Consider the following 22,201-nt stretch of genomic DNA (forward strand, 5'->3'; position numbering starts at 1 on the left):
TGACATTTCAAAACTGTCAAGACCATAGTGGAAAGCCAATGAGGCCCCCAATTACTGCTGACTGCACCTAAACAGATTTTCAAGTCCCACACGACTCACATGACTCTCTTAATATAACAACTGACACCACCAAAAGCAGAGACAGACATAAAAGTACACTGGGAGTTTGTCATCAAAAGCGTTCCTCTTCCATTTCTCTCCCAGAGACAAAGCGATTTAGGATGAGTCTCCACACAAATACTCTTCAGGAAGCTCAAGTCTGTCTGCAACCCCCTCTCCAGGCCTTGCAATAGTAGATGTAACCCTCCAAGATCCGTGACACATTGCAAGGGGGTGGGGACCGGGAGAAGAGAAATTGCTTTCAAAGTTGGAATTGCATTGTTTTTAACATGCTAACTAGCAGATATTACAGTGATTGACAAATCTCTGAGAGACCAGGCGTTACCATTTACTAGGAGTTTCAAGGCTTCCATATCATGTTTCTTCAAATGGAAGAACAGATCCTTAATAGACAAATACCCTCCCACGCTGTCCCACCTCTCTTTTCTAGGTGGAAATCACGTGGAGAGAAAGGGGACAAGGCTAACCAGAGAGACCTAGCTGCATTTTCTTTATCCAGAGAAGAACAACATATCCTTTTATTATCTAGCACGGTAAGAACTCTCCCTAATTTTTCTGTTAACAGTAGTTTCTTCTCTGTGGTGGATATAAATTTGTCTTCAGAGAGTTGTTGCTGATTACAATCAGAGCTGAAGACCTGGAGGGTTTCTGCTTATCTAATAGAAGTTTCAAACCACATACAAAACTGAGCAGGTTCAGAGGAGAAAATGTGGCCTGAATTTAGACCAACAAATCTCAACTGAATGCTTCTGGGGAAAATCCTAAAATACTGGAATAAAATTGCTGAAGAAATGAAAGTAAGTCAAGCACAGTCATTCACAAAGAGGAAAAAAAGCCCCATGTGTTATGCCCAGCCAACAATAAATTGTTCCACCAGCAGAAATGGCTACAACTCTGCATTCCAGAAGGGCCAAACAAAAATCCGTGCGCTGTAGCACTCAGTTACCTTCTTGAACAGGCGCCCCGAGTCTTCGCTGACCTGGACAAAGCGGGGGATGATGTTGTTGAGATAGATGTCGCTGAGGGTGGTGTGATCCCTGCTCTCCCGCTTCACTTGATTTAGCAGGAGATTCCAGCAATTGACTGGCGATAGCACATTCTGATCCTTCCTATAAAGGACACAAAATAGAAACAAGAATTGGATAGGACTCCAAAGGGGACAAAACGATTCTGTTCATGTTCTGTATCTATGAATCCTGGAAACCCAGCTACGGGACGTATGGATTCGCTGAAGGGAGCAGGGGAAGGCTATAAAAAGGCCATGGCACAGAAAACAGACCCTCAATTACACTATCACATGCTTTTTGTCCCCCAACAAACAGACCAGGGAAACGCATGCTACAGTATGCCAAACGTAGGCTCTCATTTTTTCTTTTTAATCTAAGATTTTGTGCATAAATTACAGTGCCTGAGGGAGAGCGATGGCTCCAGCGTCTGACAATGGGTTTCACAGCGCCGTCTCGGGCATTTGTGACTTAACCACAATAAAAAGATTTGAAGCGTCCAGTTAGCTAAAGAGCATCTGCATAGGAAACAAAATGTTATATTTCATGTGTAAAACAATTATGTGCAAGCATCTCTCTCTCCTCTGAGCAAAAGAGAAAGCAACGTTCATACAACAAGTTCTATTTTCTCATCTTTGAACCTCCTCCGCCTCATTGTGGCTGACTCGCCCTGCACGCTGCAAATAAGCAATTCAGAGGGGGTGACGAGAGGAACCTCAGCTTATTTGGATCAACGTTTCATCTCCTGCAAGGAGTTAAGTCAGCTCTCGAGGCACCGTTGCAGAGCAGATGAAAGCAGGGAGGTTAGCAGCGATTCTGCACGGCCCTCCAGCAGCCCCGCAGCAGTGGTTACGACCGGTGGATCTAGGTGTAGCCTTCACTATATTATTCACTCCTCTCCTGATCTGTTTATCGTTTGTTTATGGTACAACAATATTTATTTAGGGAAAAAAAAAAAAAAAAAAAGAGTCAGATCTCTGGTGGAAAGCCAAAACTCCTCTTGATTATTTTAAGTGACTGTATCAGATTTCTTTCCTCTTAAAAGAAATGCAGTTTAATTTCCACTGAAAGGGAATATTCTGCACTTAAAAGCACAGCAATCTCTGCTGCAAGAAATGTCTGACACTGAAAACGTGAACTTTAAGCCACGGCAGACTTTCACTACATTTCCCATGACATCAACAGCTGGATTTGTAGTGCAATACAGATAACTTTATCTAAAGAAGAATAGTTTCAGAACAGCTGATCTTGATGCTTTTTTTTCCTTAAAAAAATATGAAAAGCTCAGGAAATGACTGCAGCTGGTGATCTGGGCTGCTTCAAGGTTTGAAGTGTGCATGTAGTGGGAGGTGGTATCAGGAAGGAACTCTTCTTCCTGCAAAGGGTTGGGAGGCACTGGGACAGGTTGCCCAGAGGAGTTGTGGATGCCCCATCACTGGAAGTGTCCAAGGCCAGGCTGGATGAGGCTTGGAGCAACCTGGTCTAGTGGAAGGTGTCCCTGCCCATGGCAGGGGGTGGCACTGGGTGGGCTTTAAGGTCCCTTCCCACCAAAAGCATTCTATGATTCTATGATAAAAAGGACTGAGATTTTGGTTCCCCTGGTGCTTTGAGTAAAAAAAAGAAAGTAAAATGTCAAAAGGCACAGATTTTACTTAGAGGCAGAATTTTCCTTCCTACTCTAGCGTCCTGTATTGCAGATACTGCTGGCGCACAAAACCAGATGGAACACTCCAACTGCAGAACTGTACAAGGTGGAAACTGCCAGATGTTAAGCTACATAAAATCAAGTAGTTACCCCCAATCTGCAATCAGTGTTTGCAGCATTAGCATGTGCTTTGTTAATATACCGGAGAGCTGATTAGCAACTGCGAGACCCAGCTAACGGAACTGTGAATCTGTGGGTACTGACCCGGCGGCAGCCAGCCCGCGGAGGGCACACGCGCAGATCCAGAGCCGATGCTGGAACGGAGATAAAAGCTGCCACCACAAGAGAAGGTAACACACGCATTAAGGTTTTTCTTACTTTAGGTGAGACAAGAAAAAACACCCAGCTTTCCTCGCTAAAGAGAGGGCAGGAAGGGGAAAGGCACCTCCAGAAATCGCGCGTCCAAGGAGCGGTGCCAGGTCGGAGGTGCAGGTGCCATCTGGAGAGCCACCAGACAGACTGTGGTTCAGGTAGAGGGCAGGAAGCAAACTCCACGAAACAGTATCGTGGGTGGTTGTGAAGAGATGTTTGTGAAGGACAGTGTCAGAAGATGTTCAGTTGGCTGGTTTGCTCCATTACACCAAGGACAAAGTACTTCGCACGCTCACTCAGCATCCGCCCTCTAAAGCTGGAAGAGTTACCACACGTCAAAATTAACCAACTACCAGAAGAAGTTTGGGAATGAAACCTGGGAATAGAAAGCTCAGACTCTTCCCCCAGCTGACCTCGTTCTAGCTGCTGGAAATCCTGCCTCAAAACCCTGAGCAGCCCGTTGCTCTTCATCACTTGGCCGCTTCGCTCTCCCCTAAGGCCAGCGCAGACGCAGATCTCCAGCGGCCAGCGGCGCGCAGCCTGCCGACTCACCTTCTCAGGCTTCCCCCCACTCATCTGCACGAACTGCCATCCCAAAAACCCAGCGGTTTTGATCCTTAAGACCTCCCATCGTGTTCTCCATCTCACTAGGAATTTCTGCTGTCTACTCCACTCAGAGCCCTTGGCCGCTCATGGATGCTCCCACCGAGGCACCGGTCCAGCCCCACCTCAAGCTGCGAGCGGTAGGGACCAAGGGTGTGAGGGGCCCGAGCGCAGCACCGGACAGGTGCCTTGCTCTCCAAAGAGAGCTGCAGCACCGAACAGGATGCGGGAGAGACGCAATAGTTAACCGGACAATTCCCAGCTGTCCGGGCTGCCCTACCGCAACACCCGAGAAGCTATTCCGAGGCAGCACATAGCAGGAATACCAAGGGCCCATGGAAAGCATGGTGAGTAAAACTGCTGGTGTCTGATGGCGCCAGATGGGTTGTTGACACACTCCATGTGGTTAGACATGAAAGGCCATCCCTGCAGGAAAAAATAATCGCAATCCCACATGCTTCCAATCCGCGACCGGGACTGTCACCTTCGGCTCTGCGCAGCGAGCGCCGCACCCGGAGCTCAGCCTCATGCAACCGCGGCTCTGGGCGCTTCGAGGTTTCTTGTTTAAATTCCTTTAATTTCTGGGTGTCTGCAGGTTTCATTAACCCCTTCAGTACCTTGTTAAATGGCCTGGGTCGCTTTTGGGCCAGTTGAGCGTTTTCACAACAGAGTTTTTATAGGAAAAGAGAAAAAAAAAACCCTCTCCATTATCTGCTAGTGACAATTTTCTTGCACTGGCCAAAAGCAGATAAAGGCAGGCCTTAAGACAGGAACGAAACCGAAAAGGAAAGAGGTAGTTACTTGCTTCAAACCTTCCAACCAGCCTTTAAAACTCCACACACATTAACTGTTAAAGCTCCTCTAAAAACGCAGCATTTTCTGGGGTGGAACACGGCAACAGTTTTCACAACACAGAGCAGAAGTTATCCAACTGTTTACAACAGACCCTTTTCTATCGTAACCACAAGCAGATGGCAGAGAAGCAAATTTTCATTAACCATTTCAATTCTCCAAGGAGCTGGCAAATACACTCCGCTCTGGGTTTCGTGTCACCAGGGAGGAGGAGTGAGAAAGGGAAATAAAACGCGCAACAGGGAGCGCTGGGTGTAGTAAGAGTGAGCGCGATTTCCGCCGATTCTGCAGAGTAACTGGAGTCCCTGTGCACCCTTAAGAATTCAAATTGATGAGATCAACCCAAAACTTTGGGAAAAGTTCACATCCAGGTCCTAAAACGCTGGTGATTTCACATTCCCAACAATTGTTTGACTCAACCTTCCCCCACGAGGGAAGGAGGAGGATGCCAAGATCCAGGTTTATTTCAAGCACTATTTATACTCATTTAAAGATCGTGCGATGATAGTGAATCTGGAGAGTTTATTTAGGTTAGCCTAAATTACACCAGATCACAGCAATCGGAGGTGTTTGGGAGCAGGAAGAGGAAGTTGTGCACAGATTCTTAAGGAACCACAAAGCATGAAGCTCTGTGGTTTCTTGGGAGTTATCTTGATCGGGTCCTGCGCAACTGCCACTTCAAAGGTTTCAGTCGGTCTCACAAGATCAGAAGGGAAGATTGAGTCCCAAGAATCTGAAACGTCTTAATTAAATTACTCATTCATACAAGGAACTCTCCAACAATCCAAGATCTGCCTGCTTTAAGGCAAGCAGGAGAGAGCGACAAGGGCGACACTTGGTTGGGCATTGCCAGGTAACGCTGCTCAGAGGGACGGCAGAAAAATTACCTTAAATAACAAACTCCTCCCCCCTACTAGATTAAAAAAAAAACCCCAAAACACACACCCAGAAACCAGGAATAGGAATACTGGGTTTCTATAAGGAGCACAAGACGAAGGAATGAGTCAGATGAGAATGAAAATATTACTAACTAGAAAGAGTGAAACATTTAAATTAACATGGGCACATCGCATCATCCGTGTGAACAGAAATCTTCTCCGACCATCCTTCCTACGTACTGAGGGTTTTAAACCAAGTCTCCTGGCGCTACACACAAAAGTTTTATGTCCCGCTGGGCGGGGTAACCTGCACGCATCGCCGTTCCCACCGCGGTGATCCACGGGCTCAGGTCTGCGAGCGCCGTAGGGCGCAAGCTCTGCAGCGCTGACCCTCGCCCAGCTCGCCTGAGCTACCTGCTCCCACGAGGCAAGGGGAGAGATGAAAAGAAGTTATTTTCAGATCCATGCAATTGCCAAGTCCACCCCGCAAACCCTCAGAGCAAGGCCAAGTGTCAGAGCAGAGACGCACGGGTTTCTGTCTGTAGTTTTTCAAGCCTGTCTGAATTTTGCCCTCTGCAGTGCGCTCCGTAGGAATAGCTACAATCTTACCAGCCAACACAGCGCAATACTGGGATGGCTGAGATGATGTAAAACACCACAAAGATCCTCCCTGGGGTTTTCCATCAATTTGTGCTGGTGATGCATCCCTAGCTCTCCACGTTCAATGAGGTCACTGAATAAATTAATGTTTCACGCTTGGAAAAATCCTCTAAATATTGGTATTTGAAAGACTCAGGAAAGAAATATGTTCAGGAGTCAGCTCCATCAAAAAGAATCACAGGCCAGAATAGCCTATGACAATAATTACCGATTAAAATAACAATATAATAACGTCACTGCAGCCCACCTGATCCAAACGCTTCTGCCTATACCTCTCTCACAGCCTCTACCATCTCTCCGTTAAAGAAATCATTTCAGCCTTCAGAAGACTAAAGCTGAACTCCTCTGCAAGCTGCTCGTTCACATCAACGCTTGATTTCCCATAAAGCCTCCCTGACACTGCTCAGTGTTAACGGTAAATTTTGAGAATTACAAGTATGGACATACAGGCTGCTCCCTGCCCTTCTCTTCCAAAAGATTCCAGTTATGAACATCTGTTGTTTACAAGCGCTCAGCCTGAAGGTTGCCAGACTTATTCTGCATCTTCCACTTCAAGGCAAAGGCTGCCAGAAAGCCATCTGAATTTCATGCTGGGATATCCTGGACATTCAGCTCTCCAGCGACAATTGCTGCTCACTATCCTACATCCAAAGATTATTCTGATTTAAAACATGGCCTTAAAATAGCATTGTCTTTTTTTCTTTCCTTTTTTTTCCCCCCCCCTCCAATTTCTCCCTTGAAAGGAATCGCTCAATGTTTGCCACAGTTTTTGTATTGTTAACTGATTATTTGATTAGGCAAATGCCTTTAGAACAAAATCACATGGAATAAGAGTATTGAAGTCTGGAGTTGAAGGTCTCAGGGTTTCACTGCAGTGGGAGATCCTTCCCCAAGGATGGAAGCCAGACCCACACCCAGCACTGCTGCCTTCAGGGACCCCCAAGCCCCCCCGGAGGCTGGACGGATGCTGATTTAAATGCTGCACAAGAGACCATTAGCTAGACGGACCTTTAAGGAGCTATGACTATACCAAACTTGTGACCAACAAGCTCTTGTAATAACAGGAGTTACAAGATTTGGGCTGTGAAATCCATTTTTTCCTCCAGTCCTTACGTCTTGGGCAAGGGATTCACTGACGGGAACTGGCGAAGCCTTACCAAATATATACATTTTATGACTATTCTCTTTAACAGTCTATTTTTAAAAATGTGTTTTCAATCAGAAAAGAACAGGCAAAGTGAGGTCTAACAGCCATGGTAGAGTAGTTAAAAGCAAGTAAAACCTGGGATATATCCAACTGTCATCAACTCATATGTCACCTTGGCTAAACCAATCTGTTCCCCTTCTTCCAAGATACAAAACGGGAGTATCGTATCGTACACCTACCTCTGTAAATCACCCTAAGATGCTCCAGTGAAGCTGGCTTCAAACTGTGCCATCTGCAAGCCCCCTTTAAGCCCATCCCTGGCTATACAGAGTTTGCTGTCAAGACCCAACCACCGACACTGCAAAACCTCTCTGGAAAGCGTAGCCACCTGCTCGGCTCACCCTGTGATGTCACCACATCCAAGAAAAATAACCCACCCGTGATACGTTCGTTGTAAACCCAACACCAACCTGCGCTTCACGCTGTTCTTTACTTTAAGCATGTGCTTTTACCAGCCTGGATATGGGTGGCGGAGGGAGCCGCACCATCCAATTTGAAGGGTCAGGCTGAAGCCTCCTGCCCCTGACAGCATTCCCTTAAATGAACACGTTGGGAGCAACTCGGCAATTACGTAATAGCTATTGAGTATGAAAGCACATGCAAATTACAGGGTGACTGCCTGACAGATTTCCTCCTTGACAGTGTGTTATGAGACCTAAAGACAGTAAGTGACATGGTGAGCAGTCACTGAATGATATGGTATCTTCCGACATAATTATTGTGTTAGCGGAAGAACGTGCCATTACTGTGTATTTATAGGGTCGCAGCCAGGCAATTACAGAGTAGCCACCCGCCTGCCTACATCTCCAGGTCTTGTAATACCAGGCTCCTTAGGAGAGATCCAATGGCTGGCTTTGATCAGTCTTTGGGGGCTTCCAAATGAGATTACAGCCCCAGCATCCTCAGCGAAGACACCAGCCAAGTTCGCCCTCACTATTCAGACAGAGCAGTGTTGAGGATAGGTAATTACAATTGGCATTGCTTCCTCACTGATCCCTGTGGTATTCTGACATGTTTCTGAACGTTACAGCCAGCAGACAGAAATGTCCAAAGTAGAAATGGCTGGGGCTACCCAGGGCAGACAGCTTTACCGCTGCTGTGACAGACACCGCCCACAGACCCGCAAGCCACAGTTATTTTTGCCCTTATTCCTGCTCTTGGCCAACGACTTGCACATCTGGGACTCAAACCTTGCAGGGGTAACATACTCCAAGAGCGAGATGCTTTTCTGCCAGGAGCTACCTGCTGCCATCCAGGCAGAATCAGGAGCCTGAGCAGCATCAGCCTCTCTGCAAAGTGAAAGGGATGCTCTGTAACGGGTTTCCAAGTGTCTTGGACAGTGCCCTGGACTTGACCAGTAAAACACGGACATTTAATTTGGAAATTCAAGTGGAAGTTCTATGTGCTGATAAAAATCACCCATCCAATTCGTGCTACACTCAATAGCTAGGGTCTCTGAGGTGAATATTGTCCAGGCATGACTTCATAAAGCCCATCTCAAGTACAAACAGCTCCAAAACCAGGGGCAGGGGCCAGTGAGGAAAATGCATTGGAACAAACAATTAAAAACCCTGCAGTATCATAGCCAGCGTAGCTAATTCACATGCACCATGACACCACGTAGGATTATGATCAACTGTGCTAAAAACTTCCACATTTAAAGTTCACGCTAAGTCTCAAAATAGGAAGTAAACTATACACAATTTTATATATACACTGAAAGCTGGACACAAAAGTATTTCTGGTGGGATGTTTCGTATCAAGTAATAGAAAGGAAATCACCTCCATTTTCACCAGGAGTAACAACAAAATGAACTGAAAAAGACCAATCATGATGCAGAGGAAAACTATAGTTCAAGACATCATTTCTTAGTGCCATCCTAAAGGCATGTGCAGCATATGCACAGCTTGTAGTTATAACTTTCACCATAAAGAAAAAGAAAAAACACCTAAGACAATTTCAGCTCTACAGACATGCAGAGGAACTCCTCTCTGACCTGCCAAATAGCTATGTCTGGGAGTCCTGCTTTCCCAGCAGTACAGCACAGAGTGTGTTTTAAATAAGAACTAAATGACATCAAAGTTGTACAGAAAGGAAACTAAAATGGTGCCTACTTAATGGCTTTCGCAAAAGGAGCGAGCTGCTGCATCCCCACGTCCCTCCAAACACAGCAACAACAACAAACCCACAGATAATGACCCGACCCAACCAATGCTAAAAGTGCCATTGCACTTTGGGCGGAGGCAGACCCAGATGGATCCTCTCAGACCAATCTGTCCCAAGCAGAAGTGATTCACATCCCAAGGCTGCTGTTGCTCAGTGTTTTCCCCAGCTGCTGCCCTGACAACAAACCCCAACAAGCTTGTGCACTGCACAGATAACGGGGAGACCCATGGCTGTGGCTTTGTGCTGGGCACCCCCTCGCCAGGCTGATGTCTCCATGCCGTGCATCCCGCACCAGCTCCTCCTTCATCCACAGGTGCTCTCCTGCATCCTCCTTCCTCAGAAAAGCACCCATGTCCCTTCATCCAGGCAGGAGCCAGTAGCAACTCAGAAGGCTCAGAAACCACGTTTGGTACATCTTAGTCATCTCAACCCAAACAGCTAAGCAGGGAACGACCAAAGCAGTATAGTCAGACCTACCTGTAAATAATGTTCCAAGCAGGTGAGACAATTGGTTGTCAATAAGGACATGTTTAAGTTTTAACTGAGTCCCATCAGCTCAGTATCTAGGGATTCCCTCCCCAGAACGGCACAGATGTATTTGGAAGTACTACTGGCCTTGTTTCTGTGCTGTTTGGAAGTGATAATAGCAGACATACATGCAGTGATTTGCTATTGCAGTGCTGTTTTCAGTACCCTACACATACTCAGTGTAGGATTTGAGTGTTGTAACAGATCAGAAACAGCTGCTCTTAAGAAAACAGACCAAAGCACTGAAGGAAACACGGGCTTTGTCCCCCAAATGTGGTGTACAGCTTTGTCCACCTCTTAGACGTGCCAGTGTTTACCATGCTATTCCCTATTGTCAACACATAACCTACCAGGAATTACCAAAATGAAGTTGGCAACCAGGCTGCATAGAAACATGCAATAGGTTTGGTGTTTAACACAAACTGGGAAAACATTTTACTCCAACATTCACTGTACAGGCTCTTTTCACATTCCTGACCTTGTGACCACATCTACAGGGGAAAAAAAAAGGGCAAAAACAAACGGCAAATACTCTACTTGAATTGCTGGTCTTTGGTGCTCCTAGTTTTAGCCAGGAATCTCTCAGCCAACTTCTCCAAGTTCCTTGAGTAATCCATCTCAATCTCTGCCTTCTTGCGGAAGAAATCCTCTTTTCACGTTCCTGACCTTGCGACCACACCTACAGTGGAAAAAAAAAGGGCAAAAACGAAAGGCAAATTACTTGAATTGCTGGTCTTTGGTGCTCCTAGTTTTAGCCAGGAATCTCTCAGCCAACTTCTCCAAGTTCCTTGAGTAATCCATCTCAATCTCTGCCTTCTTGCGGAAGAAATCCTGCAAATCCTGCAGTAACTGGACCCGAAGCTCACACTGCTGGTCAAGGCATTTCAGCTGCTCTACCAATTGGGCTCGGATCTCTGTAACAAACAAAAGCACTGCAGATTAAACAAAATCTCATTAAACACCATAAAAATTGACTAGTAAAATATAGTTTAAAATGTGTTCCCTCATTGGTAATACGTCAGCAAAGCTCCGTTGTGATTAACGATATCCACAGGCAGGAAAGGACTGAGGTTGTGCCCTGGACGCGACGGTCGCAGGAAAACCACCCGATAACCTGCAATCCCACGTGCAGATCCACAAGCAAGGCTTTATTGCTGAACAGCGCATCACTTACAAGCGTCAAGTGCATTTTTGGCATCCAAAAGGAGCGCTCACTGCCTAAAAATGTACTGAATCTCAGTCTGGAAAAAGGACTGAATGCTGCAATACCCCACGTCAGCTCCGAAGATCACTTCAGGGAGTTTCTATCACATTCCTTTGCAGACTACTCTCGATGCAGAAACAAGACATCGTGCGTACTGGGGCACTCCCCAAAGGCACCCGGCTGGGATTATTCAGTTGGTTACTGAGTCTCCAGCTGTGCAGCTCTCAAACCAAGCCATCAAAACAGATGAAGACACCCCTCGGAGAGCCAACAGGATAGCACTTCCCATTAGGGAATTAGCTCCAGGAAGACTATTTTTCTTTTTAAGATATCTGCAAGTAATATACCTCTGTCTAAAGGCCCCATAAAGCACACAGACATAGGTGTTGATATTATTATTATGCATAATTATTACTGCAGTCATCTATTTGTATTAACACAGTACTTTACAAGCAATTTACAAATATGAACACTTCCCACATTAGCCCGTTACACAAGGCTGTTCATCTCCTTACCTTACTGATTCTGAACTTGAGGGAGGGAGTAGAGAAGTGACGGACAAACGGGAGGAAAACACAGAAGAAATGCATCATCCCTTAGGCTAAGAATGCAGAAATATTCAGCGATGCAACTAGTAGAGGTTATTTGGCTTCCACACAGGCAATGAACTCACACGAAAACAATAAAATATGCACTTTTATCTAAAGATCTTTGAGCACTCAAGCTTCAGCGATGCCTGCTATTGCTTGACTGTTATTGCTGCTCTTCCCAAAAGCTTTCTGAGACGTGTTGTTCCAGGCTGAATTCAGAATCAGCAACAAAACAAGTCACATCCAGGTCTTCACCATGCAGTTTTTGCTTTGTATCCCTGCACCGTGACTGCAGGCACCCACAGCTTCATCACCACAACTGCAGATGGGTAACACTGCCCAAATGCAATTTTTTAACGAAATACTTCACTGCTAATGCCCAAGACATGCAATAACAGAGCCCAGCTTGGCCTCCTCAGCACGCTGTTCCCGTTGCCCAGAGAAAGCACACCCTGAGCACCTCCTTACTCTTGCCACGCACCGAGAGCATCAGTTGCCTCGAACTGCATTCACATCTGGGGGAGCACACAGCTTCAGGGGGTCCCGGATTCGCAATGAAGAAATCATGCAGCTTCATTGGAGAGACTCCAAACCCCAGAACATGTGCACAAATATAGTTAGGCTTGTAAAAAAAAAAAAAAAATCTGCAAAAAGGTGGTGTTTGAGCTTGAAGATGGACTTGATTAGCACTTGAATTTGGTAGTACCACTTCTCTGAGACCGTAGTACCCAGGCACCTCACTACAAGGAGAAAATATGGGCAGCAAGGTCATAACACGGAACAGAATAATCAAAACCGTGATGTATAGGCAAAGCTGGGCAAGTGCATTTTTTTCCTCAGGAAAAATTTCTATAAAAGGGCGAACTTCTGTCTCTTCATCAGGAAATACAACTCGGTTCCCAGCTACGGAACTACTAAAGGATTTGCAAAACAGCACAAGTGACAGGTTTAGCCATGGGGAACGCAAACACGACAAGCCCATTCTACCTGCAGCTTTGCCATCAAGACTTCCATGGAGAACAGGAGGGGAGGTCGCCAGGTAAGAGTGCCAAAACACACGGTAACGTGGTGCTTCCTTGCAGCAACGATTCACTGCCTAGTCCTTAACCTAACGCTTCTCTGCAGGCCTGACGTTCAAGAACAGCCTTCAAGGCAAGAAGCAGCAGAAACCTCTTCCTCCCTTTGTGTCATCTCCTCCACCCTTTCCTCAAGAAAAGGGGTGATCCCAATATAGAAACAACTCCACGACCTTTTCAGAAGTCACTGGGCAAAGACACTAATTCCAATAAGCTGTGGCTTAGTTCCTAGACCCACAAAAAGGTACCACACGAAGACAGTAGTTGAGCAGATCTGGCATTTTCTGCCAAGCAGGCCAAGAACAAGGCACAGGATTCAAGTGCAGCAGACATCTTCCTTGTATGTGACATTCTGTGTGTTCAGGGCTCCATCACCTGCACAGTGTTATTTCTCAGAAAAAGTCAGCTGCACTATTAGCAGGAGGTGCCATGTCTGAAAAGAGAATTGGGGTAGGAATTGAACATAGCAGATAGAGCGCAGACAGGTAATGGAGTGCTCACCTGCCCCTCTCTGTGCTACAACTGACGGATCTTTCACAAGGGTGACGACCTGGCAAACTCCCATCAGTCCCGTTCCCAACTGAGAAACTAGCTCCGGGGGGAAAAGTAGAAATACAAAGGACCACTTCCAAAAAATCAGTAGTTCTCAGATCTAGATCAGCAGGGCACAGGGATTTAAATATAACATTACAACCAAGCTCAAGCTCTTGGATCTCAGGGTGGGACACCTCACGCACAGCTCTCCCGTGAAACAGCAGCAGTAAGTATTAACCTTTTCCTCTAGTACGAAATGCACTGTCAGCACTTTTTCTTTCTAAATAAACTCAGTGTTTTTGAGGGGAGCAGCGACAGCTGATCGGGCTGCCCGCAGGGGAACAATAAGCTATTCAGCTCTCGCTTATCGAACCCGCGGCGCTGGGCTGGAGAAGGGCAACCTTGCTCATCTTTCAAAAACACACCACACAGCACTTTGCCACAAAATAAAATCAAGAATGCAGGAATTTCCTGAGGCTTACTGGGCTTTCTAGAGTATGAAGTGTCTGCTTGTTTTCCCACTGCTTACACAAGCAAAAGACTTTTTTCCCCGGACTTGCCCGGAGAACACGGCATGGCAGGCAGAGGCCGTGCGCGCGCGAACCCGCGGGTCACCGTGTTCCACAGGACCTTTTTACGTCTGAAGTCACAACCACCACTTTAATTTTGAACTCACCGCTTTAGCATCTTTTAATTTACACAGGTTATTAGGTTAACAGCCACTTTAAACACCAAAAAGCCTTCCACCTCCTTTCCTTTACTAAAGCTCGCAGACCTTAGCCATCCCACCCACGGCGATCATCCAAGAGGAGGAACAGCCTCCTGAACGCCATGCTCCTGATGCCAATGCTCCAAGTGCCTGAAGGTGAATAAGCACGTTTAATTCAAGGTCAAGATGCCTGTAGCAGAATTAGGATTGAACACCAGGTATCCTTATTCTCACACTAAGCCTTGCCCTGCAGAATCCTGCCTATTGTATTTCAAGCTGACGTGGCTGACAACTACATCATTAAAACAGGCTTGGTAGCAACAGGAAAGTTTTCCATCTGCTTAAAACAAACCATTTATTCACTTCCATCACCAGATCATAAAGTCACCTCGGTCACAGAGGGACAGAGCATTGCATAATGCTAAGCAGTTGCACAATTTTACTTTTGCCCTTTCCGCAGCTAATTTCTAACGTTCCCTGTAGCACTGGGCAGGCACGTCTGGTTCTTAATGAATTCAAAGGGTAAGGAAGGGTCCTGTACCTTGTGTATTTCAGCCACCTTTGTCATTCTCAACATTTATAATCCACTTGACTTTTTTGCTTTAGAAACTTTGAGGCACAAAGTATTGACAGGCACCTGCATTATCCCAAAGGTAACTGTCCCTGAGTAAGATGCTGGTATTTAGGCACTGGCACCTCTAATGTTTCCATGGAATGTCATTCCCTGAGTTTCCAGCACACACAAGCAGAGACACACTACATTTTCAGCTCCCCCCAGACCTGGTCATACCTTTAAAAGGTCTGGACGATCTTTAAGATTTGACTGCTGCTGCTTGAAAAAGCCAGTGAGTTTAAGAAGATGAGCGTCTTGGTGGCTTAGTTACATGACAAATTCAAGGTCCCAAAACACTCCTGCCCTATAATCTTGGGAAGGATGCAATGACTGTTGCTGCTTGAAAAAGCTGGTGAGTTTAAATAGATGACTGTCTCGGTGGCTAGTTACATGACAAATTTGAGGTCCCAAAACACTCCTACCCTATAATCTTGGGAAGGATGCAATAAGTGAAATTAATAGGAGATTATTCTTAATTTTAAAAACTGATACTTTTTTCTTTACACTCGAGCAGACTGTAAGAATTGTGTTGTGATTGCAGACCTCTGCTGAACAGTGGGGGCTTCTCGAACTACGGCGCGTAGGAGAGGGCTCCTGCGAAGCTCCCGGCCAGACTCTGCACTACCACAGAACCATTACGCCCAGAGCAGGCAGATACGTACGCCCTGACTGGAGCTACACCTTGCTCTCCAGCTTCTGAAAAAGAATTTACCAAAGTGATTTTTTTTTTTGTTTAGGCTTAAGCATCCTATAAACTAAAGCTGGAAGCATGGAAATTCTGTACCAACTTGTTCATGCTCCAGTAGGTCATGTCCAGAGCTAGGGAGGGTGAACTCAGACCCCGGAGAGCTCCTTACCCAGTCCTACCACACACTGAGCAACACTCCTGCTCCCAGTAGGATCATGTCCCTAGGGAGGGCTCCAACGCTTCCTAGTGATGAGCTTTAACTGCTCTAACTGGATAGCAACACGGTGAATCACAGCCTGCTCAGCACAGGGTACCAGGGGAAGGCACAAGCAGCCCGAGCTCCCGTCAGTATCTAGCTACATCTCCCTGGATCTGCTCTGTTGCTTTCTCAAGATGCTCCCACCCCGATCCCAAATGCCAGAGTGCATACAAAGATGACAAGCTTGGGAAAGGAGTGGGATGACAACACCACAGAACCACCAACCCCCAGCTCCCGCCCAGATGAAACAGCCATCCTCGCACCCACACAAACCCGCTCCGACTGGCAGCGCTCGACGCCAAAACCGGCCGCGCTCTCTCGCCCAGACGAGTGGCCCCCACGGCCGCTTCGCCGGGAGTGCTCTGCCGCCCGCGCCGACGCCACGGAACCCGGGGGCACGTCAAAACATCAGAGCAAAACAGAATCAAAGCACGAAGGGGAAGGTGGAAGTCAGCAGATCCAAAACCTTCGCGTGTAGCTGTTACCCCCGACTTTACAGGACCCCCCCCGCACCGCAGAAGCAATCACGCCGAAGGAATGGAAGTCACCGGGCATTAAACTGCGCACACAGCCCCGACACAAACTTGTATTTCAGGCTGCTCTGCAGCACGTGAAAGACAAAGCAGCCAAGGAACAAAATCCTCACTTCATACAGAAGACCGGAACAGTAATATTAGCTCTTGTGCCTTGTCTGTGACGAGTTTCTTTAATCCCCAGAAGCTGTCACGCACACAGATGCTGAACATCGGAGTAAGACGGCGGGGGCACAGGCACACTCCTCCCTCGGCCAGTCCCATGGGAGTTTGGTTGAGATTAGAGTTTAGATTGAAGTTAACACTCCATTCAGCTTCAAAAAATTCAACACCAACACTACAGCTTAAAAGTTAAAATCATTTTAGCAAATAAATAGTTTTAGAGAACGCTTTGGATCACTTATTTTGACATATTCCCTACTGCTAAGAGTTGTTGACACTTCCCCACCATTACGTCCAAGAAAGGCCTTACTCCACACATGAAAGACTTTGTAGTTTTGTGAAAACGCAAATAGGGCTGTGACAAAGGACAAACAACAGCCCTGACTATGGCTGGGAGGTTTAGTGACTTAGAAAAGCCTTTCTACAGTAAGAACAAGAATTTCACGGAACAAAGCGCTAGCCATCATCACAGCCTTAACCATCTCACTGGTAATCTAGAAACTAAGCTTTGAAGTGAAAATGGTGTAAGAGGAAGGAGTAGAGTCTTTTGTTTAAGATCAGAGCCAGAAGGGAGATTCAGGTTCAGGTTCATAATCCTGTCAGAGACTGCATACCCTGGAAAAATTGATTTTGCCTTTAAAAAAACAGGATATTCCTTGCCCATTTGAGGGGTATTAGTATTGGGGAATAGCCGATGAGAATATAAATATACAAACAGAACTGTAGGCCTTAGTAGCTGAAATTCTTCCTAAAACAGACTGACAAAATCGTTTTGAGGTTGTGAGATGCATTGAGTTTTGCATTAGTGAAGTAGAAGAGGATGTGAGACATGCTTAAAAGCAAAAATTAAGGCTAGTCTCAGTCAAGTCCTGAGGACACTCATCTCTTATTTTCATACCTACATCACAGTATATTTGCATCACTAATTACTTGGCTCTACCAGCTTGTTTAGGCACAACAAGAGTGTCCCTAGAGCAGTGAGGCAGCAGATGCTGTCTGCCCTGACTAGTTGTGTAACTCCACCACAGCATCACGGAATGGTCTGGGTTGGAAGGGACCTTAGAGCCCACCCACTCCTACCCTGTGCAAGGGCAGGGACACCTTCCACTAGACCAGGTTGCTCCAAGCCTCATCCAGCCTGGCCTTGGACACTTCCAGGGATGGGGCATCCACAGCTTCTCTGGGCATCCTGTCCCAGTGCCTCCCCACCCTCTCTGGGAAGGATTTCTTCCTGCTATCTCATCTAAACCAAATGTTATAACTTAACCACCTTCACCCTGAATCCCACCGAAGGCAGAAATCCCATTCACGGTTTTTCGATATCCATACAAAAAAATCATTAATCTGCAATTCACAGAATGTAAACTGATGCTTTAGATCTGCAAAGCTTTTAAGCAAATGCTCAAAATTACACAATTAAACATGCTGACATTGCCAAGGCATCTAATCCACATTAAACGTTTGTATTTTTTCATCTAATGAAAGAGCCATAAAAGTCTCCTTTACTATTATCACAACACAACCTACGCTGTTGACTTTTCAGGGAGGATGTTTAAAAACAGAATCCAGATTAAATTACCCTGTGCAGGGCTTCACTGCCCAAATTCCAACAGCAGTGCGAGCAACTCCTCCTGCGAGCAGGAGCAAAGCCCTCATGCTTGCAGCTAACCCACAGTGCACACCAATGCCCCGACACACGTAACACGGCTAAGTACGTCGGGCAATATTACATTTTTAGGTTCTACAGCTGTTTATTCAAAACAACCAGAAGTTTATCAATACATTTGAGCCAAGTACAAGCCCAAACCCGCGTGCCAGCGGCGGGTGCATTACAACTGCTTCTGCCCACGGGAAGTTTCACAGCTATTTTAGGATCGTCTGTACTCAGTTGAAGGCTTCCCCCAGATGATATCAACTCAAAAAAAACCCAAAACCTCAGACAAAACCTTTAAGCTGTCCGACTTTCTGAACGCTGGGTACAATACTACGGAGAAGTAGTACAACTACATTTTATCACTGGTTTGCCACGTAGATTTATATAATAATTTAAAAGTCATTTTGACACATGCACTATTAGTGTAATCGAAAGAAACACACACACCCCCAGTTCATATTTTCAGTACTCAGAAAACATTTGAGCTGACAAACTCTTTGTAGCCTCCAGTAACAAGCATCCCGTGCGCTCCAGGAGCGGAAGTCGCTTTGGGCCCATTAAGTGACTTGAAATTCCATGTTCTCCCAACAACTTGTAATAGTTATTTGAATGGCTTCCTCTCACGCAGGGTGATGGCCAAAAATTTGGTGAACATTAAGGTAAGGGTCTTTTTTTCCTGCCTTGAACGCCCTTTCCGCTTCTGGCCCAGGGCAAACCAAGTCTCCCTGAGGCGTCAGGTGCTCTGGAATTTTTCATCACACCCTCCTACCGTCCATTCAAACCCTTCTCCTGGAAAGAAGAGATCATTTTCTCAAATCCTGCTGTGTTAATTATCAAGAAAAAGGCAGTTAGCAGTGCAAGGAGCCTGGATGGTTGCTCCCACTTGCAGGAAGCCAACAACAGGGAATAAATGCAGTAAGGAATAAAGCTAAGCACATGCTGGATACGTTTTCCATCAAATTCCTCCCAGTTTATCACAAAACCAAGGCTGACTACCACTGAAATGTAAGTGTCTGGATCCTTTTTGGGAGGGAAGATGGGTTTCCAGCAGGCATTGCACCAGGCACGCACACTCCGAGGAAAAGCAATTCAGCTCCAGGACCACCCCCATTTCCAAGACAGGCCGTGCTGTCCAGCACGCTATCCACACCACGATCTCACATTTTAAACACCACAACAAAGTATGAAGGAGTCAAACATCCCGCCCAGGGAAGGCTCACGAGCAGTGGTCATCTTGGGCATCCCCAGGGAGCATCCGTGCAAGAATTAATCAGACTGACCAGAAAGTGTGGGAGCGTGTAGAAACACCCTCCCGAAACCACGCTAATCCATTTGCAGGCGAGGAGCTGCCTGGGCGTGGAGAGGGAGGGAGGGAAGCCAGGTACTCAGGGCTCTTCCTTTCAAAACAGGAGGAGATTTGAATGAAGAATGCTGCACTGCCGTGTCTCACTGCACAAAGGAAGTTAAATTCCTCTGCAAAGGGAGAGGCCAGCACTTGATTTCCAACAGAAATCTATTTATTCTAGAATGGAAATCCATCAGGCACAGACAGCACAACAGGTCCGTGAGACAAAAGCAGAGATAAGACGCTGCTGACCTGGGTGAGCTCCACCACCATGGGGCACGCTGCCTCCCGCCCCACGGATACGACACACCCCAGCCCTGTGCAAGACGAGGGCTATGGAGCACCTCTGCGAAGGCCCAGCGTGAGCCAGTTCTTGGTGCCATCATGAGTGTGCTCCACAGAAATCACCTTGGAAAACTGTACCTTGTCAATGAAAGCCAGAAAGCACAAAGGAAAAGCAGCAGTCAGAACTACACCCTGGAATCAGCGCGATGCGGCAGAGGTGGGATCATTCTCCCTTTCATCGTTTATGCATTACACAAAACAGACACAAAAATACCCAAAAATAAAGGAAATGTAGTTAGTAAAATGCAGAGTTATCAGCATTATCTTGGGTTTTAGTTCAGATGCAGCAGAAGACAAAGTGGGCTGGTTGCCTCTGCCATCAGCTACCCAGCACCAGAAACGAAGAGAAATTTTCTATTCCCAACTCCTGCGGTCCTGCTTTAGGCCTTTATGCACCCATCACAGCCACGTTGAGCACCTACAGCGCCTCTTCCAAGCAGGACAACTGACTGCCATTCCAGACACTCCTACTCCCGTAGCAAATAATTCTCCACGTACAAAGCCAGGCAGGAGAGCCCTGTGAACTCGAGCAGAGCATCCAGCCGCCGCAGAAATGCCCACGTCCCGCTCCCCAGAACACACCCCTCAGGTGACGGGTGGCGCAAAAGAGCTCAAAAACATTTGGGTGCCACAAATATTCCCTTTCCCTCTACTTTTTTTGTCCACAGTGTATCAGTACCCAAATTCAGAAAAGGTGGATTTTAGGGATAGGAGAATAGAGACTTTTTTCTTCTTTTTCACCAATTTTAAAAACATTTTTCCCCGTGTATTGTTTCCTGTAGTTCCTGCTCTGCTTCCCAGGCCTACTGCAGAAATAGTTTCCCTTTGCAGGTCCAAAGCCCTTCACAACCACTGTTCTTCCCTCTGACGTGTGCTCCCCAACGCAGAGGGGCCGTTTAACAGCCCCAAGACTTCACGTACGTCTTCGCTGCAACTGAGCGTTCAGAGTTCCTCTACCAGCGGTGAGACTAACAGAAGGGAAACAACTGCTTCTTTCGCCCTCCAGAATTTTTTCTTGAAGCATTTCATCTGCGTTATGTCAAATATTGCGAGGGGTTTATTTTTATCGTGGAACAGTACTAAGCTGAATTGAATTATTCATCAGAACTGGGTAAGGCGATCATTATTTCTGGTATTTGCCATTTTCCTCGCTGCTTCAATTCACTTCAGGAATCCCAAATTAAACTGACTAGCACTATACATCACCAGACTACCACGTTCCTATGCGAGCGCACACAGAAACTGCCATAGGTGATGAAGTGGCATCCACACAGACACATGAAATCCTTTGTAGTCCTAATTGCTTCCTCGGGAAAACAGTCCAGGGATGGACTCAATTCCCCAGACCCCATCCCCAGCTGCCTTTGTTCCTACTGCAAACAACTCAGTTAATTTGACATTATAATTTCCCATTTCTCCGTCTGTCAAGGGTGCTCCGAAAGTTAAGTAAAAGTTTGGAAGTGCTGAAAGATACTTGGATGCAAGAACCCAAAAGCAGCAACGTGAAAAATTATTACTTCTTCCCAGTTCCTAAGACCTGATATTTACACTCTTACACATAAGTATTTCATGCAAAGTAACTTCAAGTGTATTCTTCAAATCAGTAAAGCTGCACAACAGAAGTGGCAATTAACAACTTATATGTTTTAATACCTTCAACGAAAGGAAAATCCTTTGGTGAATTATGTCATATATTTAGAGATACAAACAGAATTATTAATGCTGGTGTCTAATTTAATTTCACCTCAGGATTTCTTCTCCTCCCTCTACACTTTGGTAACTAACGCATTAACACGCATTAATGACGGAGAAATAAGCAAAGAGGAACAAAAAGGGACAAGTAAACATTTCTCAAGCACAGCAGAGTAAACTACGTTTCAGAAGCACTTCCAGCAGACTGCCAACCTCCACGGTTGTCTCAGGTGGTGTCTAATTTAATTTCACCTCAGGATTTCTTCTCCTCCCTCTACACTTTGGTAACTAACGCATTAACACGCATTAATGACGGAGAAATAAGCAAAGAGGAACAAAAAGGGACAAGTAAACATTTCTCAAGCACAGCAGAGTAAACTACGTTTCAGAAGCACTTCCAGCAGACTGCCAACCTCCACGGTTGTCTCAGGCAGCTGAGTGAAAGAGAGAAGAATGTGGGGCTGTTTTTTTAATTGCAGCAACGATTTCCATCCTTGCTTTGTGTTTACGCTGACATTTAAAAGAACCAACATCAATTTACCTGGGATAGTACTTAAAGATACAACAAAGCGACCAGGACAAGGCCTCACTTTAAAATCCAGGAAGTATATAACATTGAAAGACAACCCTGGGTTAGTACCACTATTCCAGAGGTGCCCTGGAGCTGCCATGGAAACGAACACCTTCCCCTGGTCCCAACAATACACTCCCCTCCCAATCCTCGGTCTTGTGTAGCTAAACTACACTTCGGAGGGGCCGCA

General features: G+C 46.2%; 1 protein-coding gene across 1 annotated transcript in view; it reads right to left on the bottom strand.

Moving 5' to 3' along the window:
• The window catches only part of LOC104506996 (SLIT-ROBO Rho GTPase-activating protein 2B-like), a gene marked incomplete at its 3' end in the record, with an annotated part of 63,240 nt that overhangs the window by 17,153 nt on the left and 23,886 nt on the right, over positions 1 to 22,201 (bottom strand). The window contains exons 2-3 of the mRNA XM_010148151.1: positions 10,758 to 10,950; positions 1,067 to 1,229 (exon numbers count right to left, since the gene is read on the bottom strand). Of these exons, the coding sequence (XP_010146453.1) occupies positions 1,067 to 1,229; positions 10,758 to 10,950 (356 nt within the window). The remainder of the gene's footprint in view (positions 1 to 1,066; positions 1,230 to 10,757; positions 10,951 to 22,201) is intronic.

This window comes from Eurypyga helias, unplaced genomic scaffold, assembly GCF_000690775.1.
Source record: "Eurypyga helias isolate BGI_N326 unplaced genomic scaffold, ASM69077v1 scaffold8070, whole genome shotgun sequence".
Classification (NCBI taxonomy): Eukaryota; Metazoa; Chordata; class Aves; order Eurypygiformes; family Eurypygidae; genus Eurypyga; species Eurypyga helias.